Source organism: Phascolarctos cinereus, unplaced genomic scaffold (assembly GCF_003287225.1).
Source record: "Phascolarctos cinereus isolate Bilbo 61053 unplaced genomic scaffold, phaCin_HiC Scaffold_5;HRSCAF=322, whole genome shotgun sequence".
Taxonomy (NCBI): Eukaryota; Metazoa; Chordata; class Mammalia; order Diprotodontia; family Phascolarctidae; genus Phascolarctos; species Phascolarctos cinereus.
In genome coordinates, this window is record NW_027555958.1 from 229,579,840 (window position 1) to 229,593,930 (window position 14,091).

Consider the following 14,091-nt stretch of genomic DNA (forward strand, 5'->3'; position numbering starts at 1 on the left):
GATCCTCCAGCTCCCCCTCAGAGCCCCAGAGAGCAGCACCAGAGGTAAGTCACTGTCTTTAGCTTGTAGAGAAACTGAGGCTTGGAGGAAAGTATGTTTATAATGCATAGACTGTTACAGCTGGAAGGGAACTTTGACATTTTAAGAGGAAACTGAGGCTCAGAGAAGAGCTCAATCGATGTCACTTAGCCAGGACTGTTTTTTGTTTATTATGTACCCACTGTTTGTGCAGGGGGGGCGAAGGGGAAGTGGACACTGTGAGTCAGCGGTGGGGCCCAGGAATAGAAATCTTGCGTCCTGACTCCGAGCTGCCCATTGAACTAACCACTTGATCACCCTGCGTTCCTGGTATCATTCGTTAGTACTTGTGCTGGATGTTTGTGCAACAGCTGGCAGCTAGGGCCCCGGAGGGTGGGGATAATGTTAAGTGCTGACCCTAGCTATTAAGTCAAAAGTCAAAAATCCTTTCGGCTCTTTGCCAAGTTTCTCTTAGTGTCTAAGTGCCCTCCTCCTCCCTGTGCCCCGCCCTCCCTCCAGCCTTCCTGGATCTGATGCAAGTAGGGCCTCAGCTCCTCCCCCGGAGGTACCTAGACTCTCCTATAAGCCTGGGTGTTTGGAAATAAACCTTGGTTATAACCTCCCTGATTGGTTCGACTTCAAAACAAAGGGGAGGAGAAGTTGGTCTCCTCGGGGGAGGAGCGGGGCGGGGCAGGTTAGGTTTGGATGAGTTCCACGGCTTTGGTGTGTTTTTAGCCTGGAGGGAGACCCCATAGGTTTATAGACCTCAATACCTTGTAAGGGGAGTATAGAGGGCCCCAGGCTGCTGAAAACAGCCTGAACTCATCTGGGAAGACTGGAGGAGGCGGCAATTGGGCTGAATGGCTGCTGTGTAAAGGCAAAGTCATCACAACAATAACAGTCATAATTAACCTAACCACGTTCTCCCACACGCGCCCACAAGCCCTGGGCTCCCTGACTCACCCCAGTGGCATCACTGTGACGGAGGCACAAAGGAGAAACTGAGGCAGACTGAGCTGCGGACGAGCAGATAGGATTAGATGCTTCAAATTCTCATATCTGTGAGACCCTCAAACCACTGGGTCCCGGCTCCTAGTCGTGCTACCGTCCACGGCTGGCTCAGAGACCCTGAGGTCCCGAAATTCCAACTGTCCCTGAGAACCCAGTAGCACGACTCTCATTTTTTATGTACCCCCCCTTCCCTCTACCCTTACTCCCACCTTAAAGCGGGGCCCGGATAGCTGAACCCTGCACCACCCCACTCAGAAGTGTGTGTTGTGTGCGTGTGTAGATGAATAGAGCGAGCTTTGTAATTTATTGGGGCGCCCTCCCTTTGGAAGGTTAAGGAAAAAAGTCTCTTGGAATACGGGGGATAGTCGAGGTGAGACTACAATTCCCTTGGCGCTTTGCGCCCTGGGACAAACTTTTTCCCCACGGTCTTGCGCCACGGTGCCCAGCGGGAGTTGTAGGATGACAGCCTGTTCTTTACAGTGGGTGACAGTAGCGTTGGGGACTTCGGATCCCGTGGTGCTCCGCGGCTGTTTTCTGACGCGCCCAAAGGGGGTGGGAGGAGAGTGCCAGGGGGCGGGGCCTGTGCAGGGCTCCGCCCCGCTCTCCTCAGGCTCGGCCCTACGCGGTGGCGGCGGCGGAGGCTCAGACTAGGCGGCCGCGGCGGCGGGGGGGGAGGGGCAGGGGCAGGGGCGGGGGACAGCGGCGGATGGACTCGAGGGTGTCCGAGCTGTTCGGCGGCTGCTGCCGGCCCGCTGGAGGACCGGCCGGCAGTGGCGGTGGCGCGGTCGGTGGCGGCAGTGGCGGCGGCGGCCTCAAGACGAGAGGCGGCAGCGGCAGCTGCAGCGGCGGGGCCCCGAAGGGGAAGAAGAAGAGCGGAAGGAACCGAGGGGGCAAAGCCAACAACCCCCCGTATCTTCCCCCTGAGGTGAGGAGGGGGCCTGGGGTGGGGCTCGGAAGGCACCCTCCCTCCCTGTCCCTGCTTGCCCCATGGGGGGTGTCCCCGAGGGGCAGAGAGCTGAACCCCGCTCCTGTACCTGCCCCATGGAGGGTCCTGGAGGGTCAGAGAGCGCAGCGCCCCCTCCCTTCCTGTACCCGCCCGATAGGAGAGTCCTAGAGTGCCGGAGAGCACAGCCCCCCCCCACCTGCCCCATGGGGAAGGGGGTCCCGAAAAGTCAAAGAGCACAGCACCCCCTCCTGTATCTGCCCCACGGTGAGATTCCAGAGAGTCAGTGAGCATAGCTCCCCCCTTTCTGTACCTGCCCCATTGGGGTGTCCTGAAGGGTCAGAGAGCACACCTGCACCTGCCCCATGGGGGGAGTGCCTGGGGTGGAGTAGAGAGCACACCTGCCATACAGTACTTGTTTTATGAGGGACATCCTGGAAAATCAGAGCCCAGCTTCCATCCTGCACCTGCTCCATGGGGAAGGGCAAAAAGAAAACCCCCTATCCTGAACTTTCACTTGTCTCATGGAGGAGTGAGTAAGGAGAGGGTTGGATAGGGCGTCCCTCATTCTATACCTGCCGTGTTCTGTGGGGTGTGGGTTGGAGAGGGGTAGAGAGAGCACCCCCTTCAACTCCATGAGGGGGGCAGCTCCAGGAGAGGCAAAGAGAATTCCCTCAATCCTGAACCTCCTCTTGTCCTGTGAATTAGGTTAGAGTCTCAGGGAGAGGCAGAGAGTAGTACGTCCCACCCCTCTTCCCTCATCCTATCCTGTACCTGTCAGGGGAAGGATTTGAGAAACAGAAAATACATCCCTTCCACTCTTATCTACTTGTCCCTGTCCCATAAGGGATGATTGAGGAAGAGCAGAGAAAACACTTTCCCCCTTCCATCCTATATCTATGGTACGTGGGAATATGAGGGGAGGGGGCAGTGTTCCATTAGGAAGGGGGCTTTTGGAAAAAACAAATAACATTCCTTTACCCTGAGTTTTGGGACTTTGGTCAAAGAACCCTCTGTCCAAATCCTGAACTTGTCCCATGGGGTAGGGCTGAAAAAGGACAGAAAGAAAATTCCTTTACCTACCTTGCGCCCAAGAAGAGAGGAAATCTGGAGGGAAAAAAAGAATATGCTTGCACCCCATTCTGTATAATCCTGAGGGTTGGGGGGATCAGGGAGAGGCTGAGAAAACGAATACCTGGAAAGTCTCATATCTACCTTTTGAGGAGGAGACCAATAGGAGGATCAAAGGGGCACTTTTCCCCTTCCCAGCACATACCCATTCCCCAAAGTGAGTTAAGTGATCCTGGGGTGAGGAACACAAAGAATACCTTTTCCTCTGTCTTGTGGGAACGAAAGGGAACCCCTGAGAAGAAGCATATATATGCCTTGAGTTTCTCCATTTCCACTATGCCTGAGAGAACTGATTACAGAGGGGTGAATGTTGACAACTCTGCTTACCTTGGTCCTTTTGTTGGGGATAATTGTTACTTTGAGGTGAAGAAGACCCTGGGTCTGGGAGATTGACAACCCCTATATCTCTTCCTCATCAGAGACTACAAAGTTATAACCTCTGGGGGGAAAAGTCTGAATTCAATTCAGTAAACATTTATTATGACCTTATTGTGTTGCTAGGTCCTGACTGGAGATTATAATTCTAGCTGGCAATTGTATAGCACTTGAAAGTTTTCAAAGAACTATATGTTCATTCTCGTTTTAGCTTCAGAGCTCTGTGAAATTTCATTATTCTCTCTACAGATGAAGTGACTAAGACTCAGAGGGGTTAAGTTGTTTGTTTGCCTATGGTCACACAGCTAATAAATATCAGAGATGGGATTTGAACCTAGAGCTTACTGACTCCAGGTCAAGTAGTTCTAATGAAATGTAGTCTAGCAGGAGATATGATACATACATAGATAACTGTGATACTCAATAGGACATGATAAGTCAATTAAAGAGATGTAAATCAAAGTACTAAGTGATGTTAGAAGGGAAAAGGTTTTTTCCAGAATCACAGAATTTGAGAGTTGGAAGGGACCTCAGCAATCATCTTGTTCATGCCAAACCTTAAAGAAATCTCCATGGTCATTCAGCTTCTGCTAGAAGACTTCCAAGGGAGGGAGCCAATCACCTCTTGAGGCAGACCATTCCACTTCTGGGCAGTTCTGATTGTTAAAATGTTTCTCCTGGCATCAAGCCTACATGTGCCTTTTTGCAACTTTTACCCTTTTAGCTTTGTCTCAATACATATTGCTTCTTGTCACTAACTCAGTAAGTGCTGCTTGCTAAATGGTGAGGAAAACTAATTGGGAAATAAAGACACACCATGAGGATAGAAGTGCTAGAAATCTGGGGAATAAAGGTTAATGATTACTGAATGAGTGGGGACTAAGCCCCTGAATTCCTGGGCCAGCTCTAAGAAGAATGGCTGGGCACACACAGTAAACACTTATTTTTTTATTTTTTAAAATAAATGAATAGATTAAAAGAGTAAGAGACTCCAAGGAATACTGAGTCATGTTCATCAAAGCCTGTGGGGTGAAGATGCAGTGAGTGCAAAGTGGAACCAAGGATAGGTGTGAAGACTCTAGAGAAAGGAATTTCCAAGAAAATGGGGCCCTCTTTCCTGTCTCTCTTTTCCTCAGAGGAAGGAGAAAGAGATCTTTGGAGAGCATTGAGGTCTTTTAGGACATAAGCTAATTTGGTACACTTCCTAAATGCCTCCAGCACTGCTCAAGGGTTGAAAAAACCTAGAGAGGTTTTCAATGTACTTTTGTCCCACTCAGTCTCAATTCATGGCCCTTACTGAGACCTCTCCTAACCTGACCCTCCTTAGTTTGGACTTTGTGTTCAGAGTGGACACTGCTGAGCTCACCTCCAGGCCCTGACACAGAAGCTCTTACAGCCTCTTATTCCTCATTACATCAGTCAAGGGGGTGGAGCAGGAAGTGCTGACAAGGAGAGAGATGGTTAGATGAGCCTGAGGGTAGAGGAGGCTCTGACCTCTGGGAATGTCAGTTTAACTTCTTTTCTGGTGGGGAGTGATGACTGAAAGGAGGGAGGAACTCCTGTGCTCTGTCCCTGGCTCATTGGATTACTCCCTGGGACCTAGCAGGGCAGCTTTCTCCACTAGAGGGGCTAAGTCAGGGCTGGATGAGGGAGTTACTCTGGTCCCTCAGATGCCTCCTGCCTTGGCAAGATGCTGCATTCTGGGTCTTCTGCTGTTTGAAGAGAATAACTTGGACACTAGGCTGGAATCCAGGAGAAAAGGGGGAGGGGTTAGGGCAGTGTGCAGTGACTGCCGGGTCTTATGTTTCTTTACAGGCTGAGGATGGAAACATTGAGTACAAGGTGAGTCTTGGGTGAGTAGGGGAGTCAGGATTGCCCCTGACCTTTGTGGGTTTCCATCCCCAAGTTTCTCCTGAATCCCTAGCTCTTTAGGGGAATGGGACTAAAAAAGGTTGTCTTAGAAGGGACTGGATTCATTCCCAGGGTGGAAGTAGGGCTAGGTGGTGGACAGATTAAATTACTCTCAGTAATCTATAGGGAGGTAGAGGGCCCTGGTCCTTCTTAGGGTAAATGAGGGTCAATATGTGACTTCACCATTGTACCTCTCTGTTTCCCAGTTGAAGCTGGTGAACCCATCCCAATACCGCTTTGAGCACCTGGTGACACAGATGAAGTGGCGGCTTCAGGAAGGCCGGGGCGAGGCTGTCTATCAGATTGGGGTGGAGGACAATGGGCTATTAGTAGGGCTGGCTGATGAGGAGATGCGGGCATCCCTCAAGACCCTGCACCGGATGGCTGAGAAGTATGTCCCCTTCCCCACTCTCCTTCCTTCTCTCTGTACTTTTTTATGATAGCACTTCCCTGCCTTGTCCTTTCCCCAGGGGATTATGGTTGGGCTTCCCTGCTGCTGTCTTTTGACTAAGGTTGAGTGCCAAAGGTGGGGGGAGATTGAGGTTCTGGGGCCTGCTTCAGGTGACCCAGACTTATGGCCCTTGCTTTGGGCCTTTGAAGAGGTAGGGGAGGCCATGGTTATGGATGGGAAATAAGAAGAGGGAGAGAGCCATGAGTGGAGTAGAGGTATTGAAGAAACGAGCACCTGGTCGATCCAGGCTAGAGAGGCAAAGGAAGGCAGGTGGCTCTAAGTTAGGCTGGGATGGGGATATGCACTGGACTGGGAGTAGGGGACTGACCTTACTGTGCACAGGGTGGGGGCAGACATCACAGTTCTCCGGGAACGAGAGGTGGATTACGATAGCGATGTTCCTCGAAAGATCACTGAGGTGTTGGTGCGCAAGGTCCCTGACAACCAGCAGGTAAAGCCTGTCCCTTAGCATATGCCTCTCCTCCAAGCACATACATAAACATACGTGCATCCCTGCCCCTCTCCTGGGATCATCTCCCCTGGCCCAAGCTTCTTGGGGTGGCTTACTCCTTCCTTGTTGCCCCAGGATGCTTTATCTCCTGTCCCCAAAATGAAGGCAGGAGAGAGAGGACTCCTGACCTTGAGTTGATTTCTTCACAGTTCTTGGACCTTCGTGTGGCTGTTCTGGGCAATGTGGACTCTGGGAAATCAACTCTCCTGGGGGTGCTGACCCAGGGGGAGCTGGACAATGGGCGTGGCAGGGCCCGGCTCAATCTTTTCCGTCACCTGCATGAGATCCAATCTGGTCGTACTTCCAGCATCAGCTTTGAGATCCTTGGCTTTAACAGCAGGGGAGAGGTATGCAGAAAGAGAGGAAGCATGATGGGGCCAGACTGGGGAAGGACTGGGAGGCAGTAGAAGCAATTTGACAACCTTTAAAGGGGTGAAGAAGAGATACTCTTTCAAACTAAATGGTGTTTGGGTCAGGTCCATGCAGCTCAGCTCTAAATAGGAGAAAGGGTCAGGGTGAACTGGCAGCAGGGGCTAATAAGAGGGCTGGTCCAGGTGGTGAACTACAGCGACTCCAGGACAGCAGAGCAGATCTGTGAGAGCAGCTCCAAGATGATCACCTTCATTGACCTGGCAGGACACCACAAATACCTACGCACTACCATCTTTGGCCTGACCTCCTACTGTCCTGACTGTGCCCTGCTTCTAGTCAGTGCAAATACTGGCATTGGTGAGTACTTTCAGGGGCAACATGGCCTGCAAATTTCCTGTTACCCTGGGCCTCTTCAAAGGCTAGGTCCAGATGGAGGCAGGTAGGTGACATAGGGGGTAGAGGGCTGGACTTGGAATCAGGAAGACTTGAGTGCAAGTTCAGCCTTGGACATTTACTAGCCATATGACCCTGGGCATGTCATTTAACTTCTCTGTACTTCAGTTCCCTCGTGTAAAATGAGGGAATTATACTCAATAGCCTCTAAGGTCCCTTCCAGCTCCATGTCTATATAATCCTATGCTTCCTAAAGTCAGGAAGGCCATGGTCAAATTTGGTCTTAGATACTTCCTAGCTTTGTGATCCTGGGCAAGTCACTTATCCTTTGCCTCAATTGTAAAATGGGGATAATAGTACCTACCTCATAGGGTTCTTGAGGATCAAATAAGATAATATTTGTAGGGCACTTAGTATAGTGCTTGGCACATACTAGGTGCTGTAACAAAAGCATATTTCCTTCCCTTCCCCTCTGGTTCTCTCATTTCCCTTTCTTCCTTTTCTAATTCTTCCTCCTCCTTGCTACTTTGTGGCAGCGGGTACCACGCGGGAGCATTTGGGGCTAGCCCTAGCCCTGAAAGTGCCGTTCTTCATTGTCGTCAGCAAAGTGGACCTATGTTCAAAGGCCACAGTGGAAAGGACAGTGCGCCAGCTGGAAAGGGTCCTTAAGCAGCCTGGCTGCCACAAACTTCCCCTGTTGGTCACTTCTGATGATGATGCTGTCACTGCTGCCCAACAGTTTGCCCAGTCTCCCAAGTAAGTCTACCCCCTCCCATTTCAGAACAGAAGATAACTACTTCGTTCCATTTTCTCACTCCTAATCTCTCTGCCAGTGGAGAGACCATTCTGATTCAATCTACATGTTCTTCAGATTGGTGTACTACCACAAGTCATCCCCGTTCTAATACACCAGTACCCCCAAAGCCAATAGCAAACTACACTGACTTGGTCCAGGACCACAGGGGATGAAATAATGTATGTACTTAGACATCTCATTACATGCTTTCTACTCTAGGGTGGGCTTTAGGTGCTATGCTTCTTTCCTGATTTTCAGAGGACCATTCCAGAGGTCCTAAAGATGGAGCTAGGATGATAGTAGGGGAAAATCCTAAAACCTCAGCTTCTTTGTTAGTAGGGTCCTGAGGCTAGCTCAAGAAATCTCACAGGTACCCTCTACTCTAGGGACCTTCCTTGACTGACCACTCCATGTCTTTCCCTACAGTGTCACCCCCATCTTCACATTGTCTAGTGTGTCTGGGGAAAGCCTGGACCTGCTCAAAGTCTTTCTCAACATCTTGCCACCACTCACCAATAGCAAAGAACAGGAAGAGCTCATGCAGCAGCTGACTGAGTTCCAGGTAGGAGATGGGCTGGGGCAGGGCAGGGAGCTGGGATAAGTTTGGTTTGAGCCACTTGCCTTGAAGCTGACCCTCAAGGTCTACCCAGAGGCCTAGGAACCTCCTGGGCCTCCTTGGCCACCCACTGATGGTGTCCTCTTTGGTCTCAGGTGGATGAAATCTACACGGTGCCAGAGGTGGGGACTGTTGTTGGAGGGACACTTTCCAGGTGACTCCCTTGTTGGGGGAGATTTTGTTAGAGGGTTCCCTCCACATGATGGCATCAGGCTCCAAAGGAGGCAAATCCCCACCTCCCTACTGTGAAGCTGAGCAGACCCCAACCAAAGGAACTTACTGGCTTCAGGAGTCTATGCCTTCATTGTCAGAAATGCTGGAGGCAACCAGCCTGATGCTATATGTGGGAAGGAACAGCGTTCCTATCTGCTGGGAATCACACCCTAGGATAATTATTCTCCTGGACCACTGGGGTGAGGTGTGGGTGCTTGGGCCCTGGGAAAGTATCCAAGTTCCACCTAACTGGTCTTAACTGAAAAAGGGAAGATGGGAGTTCCTTTCTGGGATCTGTCTTTGAATCAGAGGTCACAGGTCTAGAGGATGATAGGGCCATACAAGGTCCACACTATTAATGTTTCAGCAAATTCTTGATCATGAAATAGTAATGCTCTAGTCAGTGTGGCATTCTCTAAGCCTTGGGATGGATTTTGCCTGTAGATTCTTCCCCTCAGAGTTTGAGCTCTGAGCCAGAAGAGGGCAGCTCCCCAGCTTTGAATCGAGAGCTCTTTCCCAATTAATCCCAGTCCCTTTTCTCAGGAAAAGAGGCACTGCTATCGAAGGAGTTTAAGTGGGGAGGGGGTAGCCCAGAACCTTGTGGGAAGCAGGCAAAGGGCCCAGGCTGACCCCGTACAATTGCTGCTCTGGACTACAGTGGGATCTGCCGTGAGGGGGACCAGCTGGTGGTAGGTCCCACCGATGATGGACGCTTCCTGGAGCTGAAGGTGTGCAGCATCCAGCGCAATCGTTCCGCCTGCCGAGTACTTCGAGCAGGCCAGGCAGCTACCCTAGCCCTTGGCGACTTTGACCGTGCTCTTCTTCGAAAGGTGAGTTGGGTGGCAAGGTAGGAGGATTATAGAAAGGGAGCTAAGATAAAAGCCTTATGGGTAGACAGTGGTAGAACTATTGGGGAAATGCTTTCAGAGGCAGTGATGTTCAGTGATAGCCTATGTGCAGAGACCTATTCTTACAATTACTGCAGAGAGACACAGAAGAAGCAGTCCTTGCCCTTCTGAATCCCACAATGAAAGTTCATAGACAGGATCCTCCACAAACGAAAGGGGTTCAGGAACACTAATAATCACTATGTACACCCAACAAAAACATATATTAAGCATTTACCATGTATAGAACATTGTGCTAGGAACTGGGTGAGTGATACAAAATTAAATAAGACATGCTCCCATACAGACCCTTGTATGGGGCTTGCTGTTCAGTGGGGATTAAGATACAAACATGGATAAGTATAATATAAAATATTACATTATAAATGAGGTACAAAACAAAGTGCCATGTGAGGTCTGATGGGGAAAGCTTGTTATTGATCAGGGGATTAGGGAAGACTTTGTGGAGGAAATGGCATTTGACTTGACTTTTTAAAGGGGTGGGTAAAAAATAGGGAAAAAGGACACTGCAGAAACAGGGAATATCATGAGCAGAAGCACAGATGGGAGCTTTCGAGGGGTGTTCAAGGGGGTAGAGAGCAATCTAGGTTGGACTAGATTATAGAATACATGGAAAGAAGTGATACGAAATAAAGCTAGAAAGGTTGGGTAGTGCCAAACTTTGGAGAGCTTTTAATTCCAGGAAGAAGCAGTAGGGATGCACTGAAGATTTGTGAGCAGAGGAGGGACATGACCAAATCTAAGAGATTAATCTGGTGTGAAGGATGAATTGGAAGGAAAAGAGATCTCAACAAGTGTGAATTAATATAGTGCAAACTAAATGTCCTATTACTGTCCTAGAAATGCAGAGAGTAAAGAAGTGATTAGAATGATGAGGAGGTAGGAAGGCTTCCTATAGCAGGTGAGTTTTAAGCAGTAAGCTCTTCTAAAATCTTGAGTTGAGACTTAGGAAAAAGGAACTATGCAAGGGCTTTTGATGGTGAAAAGTGGGAGGATGTAATTTGGAGTCTGTCCCACCTGGGCCTGGGTGACCTCTGCTTCTACAGGGCATGGTGATGGTGAGCCCTGAGATGAACCCCACTATCTGCTCAGTGTTTGAGGCAGAGATTGTCCTACTGTTCCATGCCACCACCTTCCGGCGTGGCTTCCAGGTGACTGTGCACGTGGGCAATGTGCGTCAGACAGCTGTAGTGGAGAAGATCCATGCCAAGGTGAGTGGCGCCCAATTATTCCTTGATTCCTTAGGGGATGCCCTAGGCTTGCAAAAGCATCTCTTACTTCTGAGAGTGGACAGATATTCCCATGAGGTGGGTAGAACCTGAGCAATATTCACTGTGGGTAGAGCTGAATAGGCCCCATAGCTCTCCAACTAGGTCAAGATCTGCTGGCCAGCACCAGTAACTGCATATCTGCTGTAGGACAAGCTGCGGACCGGGGAGAAGGCAGTAGTGCGCTTCCGCTTCCTGAAACACCCAGAGTACCTGAAGGTGGGTGCCAAGCTGCTGTTCCGAGAGGGTGTCACCAAAGGCATCGGCCATGTCACCGACGTGCAAGCTATTGCAGCAGGAGAGGCCCAGGCCAGGTTGGGCTTCTGAACTACCCCAGGCAAGGGGCATCTTCTTTGCTGTCCCTACAATATACAAGGTGACTTCAGACCACGCTGCTCCCAGTGGCAGCTCTGTGTGTTAATAGCCTGGGGGAGGGGGCATTTCCTGCCAGTTGCTTCTCCTAGCACCTCTGGAGTGGTGCCCAACTTGGTGTGGCTAGGAGAAGGAGAGTCCTGTGAGAGAAGACAGGAAAACTCAGGGTATTGGCTTAGGGCTGTGCTCCAGGCCTGGCTCTTCCAACTCGGCCAGACCGTGGCTCTTCTGCTGGGGCCTTGGAAAAGGCCACTTTGGCCACTTTCAGCCATACCTTTTCAGTGATTTTGGACTGGGTCTAATCTCCCAGTATGATCTGGGCTTCTTGGAAACAGTTGCAGCTTGGGGTGATTCTCAGGAGGGAGCCCATTTTCTAGTCCTCAGGGCTATATAAAGTTTCCAACAGAGGCCAGTTCCATCTGACTGTGGACAAAAGACATGTCACCATGTCTGCCTGGAGCCCAAGGTCCAAAAGGGTAAGGAGTGACATGTGGACAGTGAATTTTACTGCTCACATTTTGTGCCAGGGCCTAATGGTCCGTCCCCAACTTCCTCTTATTCCCTGTTTTAGGGACCTCCGTCACTCCATCCTCATCCCTAACAAGCCCCACAGGTGCTATTATTTATCAGGCTGGTCCAGGGCTTGACATACTAAGGGTCAGCTGCATGTCAGTCATGGTCTTGTCCACCCTCTCCCTCTGCAGTTTTTTGTTTTTTTGTTATGGATCGGACATGTTTTGCTTTATAAAAATGGGTGACAGGGTACTGGGAGTTCTAGCTCCCCTGTCAACCTTTACCCCTTCCTGCTTCCAAGCAGCCCCATCACCCACTGTTCTGTTTGTTTGCAGTGATCCTATCCTGCCTGTTGTTGCAGGCAACCTTCCCCTTTCCCCAAAGAAGTGGAGGGTTGTTCACGTCCCCTGCTCTAGCAAGGGACTTCCTCTTTCCCCATTGTTGATGTCCTGGGTTCCCAAGGGCTCAGGGATCATTTGTTGTTTGAAGTTTCTCTGAATCTCTCTCTCTATATATATACACATATACATATGTATATATATATATATATGTATATATATATATTGTACAGAATAAATATGTTTTATTGAATGAGCTGTGCTGATGATTAGGTTGTGGATCGCCTCTGAGGGTAGAAGGGAACAGGATTGCCCATCAGGCCTAACAGGTGTTCCTAGATAGTATAATTAAGTGGGCTAGTAACACAGGACTTCAGTTACCCTGGAACTGCAGAGAAGCAGAGGTAGTAAATGAATAGAAAATGAAAGCTGAACCAGGCAGCAGTTCTGCATTCCAAAACAGCTGCTTCTTCTCTCTCTAGTGACATCAAAGACATTAAACAGCCCCTGAAATCTATGCCGGCAGAGAGACATTTTGAGATTGGGGTAAGAGAATTTGTCTTGACCCTTCTCACTAGTGCCAGATCAGTTCAGAATGACCTGTGGAAGCAAAATGTGTCAGTGTGTGAGTCCAGTACAAGTTCAGGAGTTGAAGGACAGCCTGGAAGGATTATATTCTATCCTACTATGGCAGAGGCTGAATGAGGACTATCTTGTCTTTCTCTGTGCATTGATTGCCACCTGTATCTTTCTCTTTCTGAGATCAAGTCTGAGCTTCTATATTTTATAGATGAAAAAATGAGGCCTGGGTCAAAGGGTAAATGACCAAGCACTCGGAGTGCTTTGTGAGCTTTTTTAGAAGGTCCTATAAAATGTCTAATAAAAAATGAATACAACCTGCCTCCTGCCGCAGGGCCCTGCTCAGCCTCTGGGCTGGGGGAGAGGAGACAAGCTGGGAGGGAGGAGACTTGTTCCGTCACCTCAGGGGCAGCTAGGCTTTAAAAACATTAGTGGTTTAACTCTATGTGTATGAAGATATAGGCTGTGGTTGGCTACTTCCTGGGAGGAGGGTAGAGCAGCCTGAGAGCCCAGAAGTAGGGAGATGGCATCTGGAAAGAGGAAACAAGCTCTGACCACCCCGACCCCGCATCTCCTCCACCCTAGCCATGACTAGCCTGGCTCCCAGCCAACACTACGGACAGGGAAACTGAAAGCCAGAATTGTTCTTTATTTGAGGCTACCTTCTTTTATGTCTAGCACCATTAGACTCCTTAATTCTTTGCAGTTGTGACAGATGGTAGGTACCTAGGCACACAAACCTAGAAACAACTGGTTTCTGCTCCATTCTTTTCCATATTATGTCTTTTTTTAAGTTTATTTTTAGTTTTCAACATTCACTTCCACAGGATTTTGAGTTCCAAATTTTTTCCCCATCTTGTCCCTCTCCCCACCCCAAGGCAGCATGCATTCTGTATACCTCTTCCCCTAATCTGCCCTCCTTTCTATCTCCCTTCTCTCATCCCCTTCCCCTTCTGTTTTCCTGTAAGGCAGGATAAGATTTCTATACCCCATTGCCTGTATATCTTATTTCCCAATTACATGTGAAAACAATTTTTAACATTTGTTTTTAAAACTTTGGGTTCTAAATTTTCTCCCCTTCCTCCCTCCCCCACCCACCCTCATTGAGAAGGCAAGCAAGTTGATACAGATTATACATGTGTAGTCATGCAAAACACTTCCATAGTAGTCAGGTTGTGAAAAACTAACCATATTTCCCTTCATCCTATCCCGCCCCCATTTATTCTATTCTCTTTTGACCCTGTCCCTCCTCAAAAGTGTTTGCTTCTGATCACCCCTTCCCCCAGTCTGCCCTCTGCTCTATCATCCCCCCCCCATCTCTTATCCCCTTCTGTAGGGTAAGATAGATTTCCATACACAATTGATTTCCACA

General features: G+C 49.4%; 1 protein-coding gene across 1 annotated transcript; it reads left to right on the forward strand.

Annotated features, from left to right (window-relative positions):
• The first annotated feature begins 1,718 nt into the window (after positions 1 to 1,718).
• On the forward strand, positions 1,719 to 12,393 carry GTPBP2 (GTP binding protein 2). Its single transcript, XM_020976788.2, has 12 exons — positions 1,719 to 1,954; positions 5,294 to 5,320; positions 5,596 to 5,780; positions 6,183 to 6,291; positions 6,501 to 6,698; positions 6,906 to 7,080; positions 7,653 to 7,872; positions 8,339 to 8,474; positions 8,624 to 8,682; positions 9,400 to 9,571; positions 10,696 to 10,860; positions 11,068 to 12,393. Exons 1-12 carry the CDS (start codon positions 1,736 to 1,738, stop codon positions 11,242 to 11,244), a joined length of 1,842 nt encoding a protein of 613 aa, XP_020832447.1. The 5' UTR covers positions 1,719 to 1,735; the 3' UTR covers positions 11,245 to 12,393.
• Positions 12,394 to 14,091: the final 1,698 nt, after the last annotated feature.

What these genes read in the sequence shown, in the direction of transcription:
- GTPBP2 (XM_020976788.2), top strand. Translation starts at nt 1,736, where the DNA reads ATGGACTCGAGGGTGTCCGAGCTGTTCGGCGGCTGCTGCCGGCCCGCT. An exon ending in CAGTTTGCCCAGTCTCCCAA is followed by an intron (nt 7,873 to 8,338) that starts GTAAGTCTACCC and finishes CTTTCCCTACAG; the next exon opens with TGTCACCCCCATCTTCACAT. An exon ending in TGGAGAAGATCCATGCCAAG is followed by an intron (nt 10,861 to 11,067) that starts GTGAGTGGCGCC and finishes TATCTGCTGTAG; the next exon opens with GACAAGCTGCGGACCGGGGA.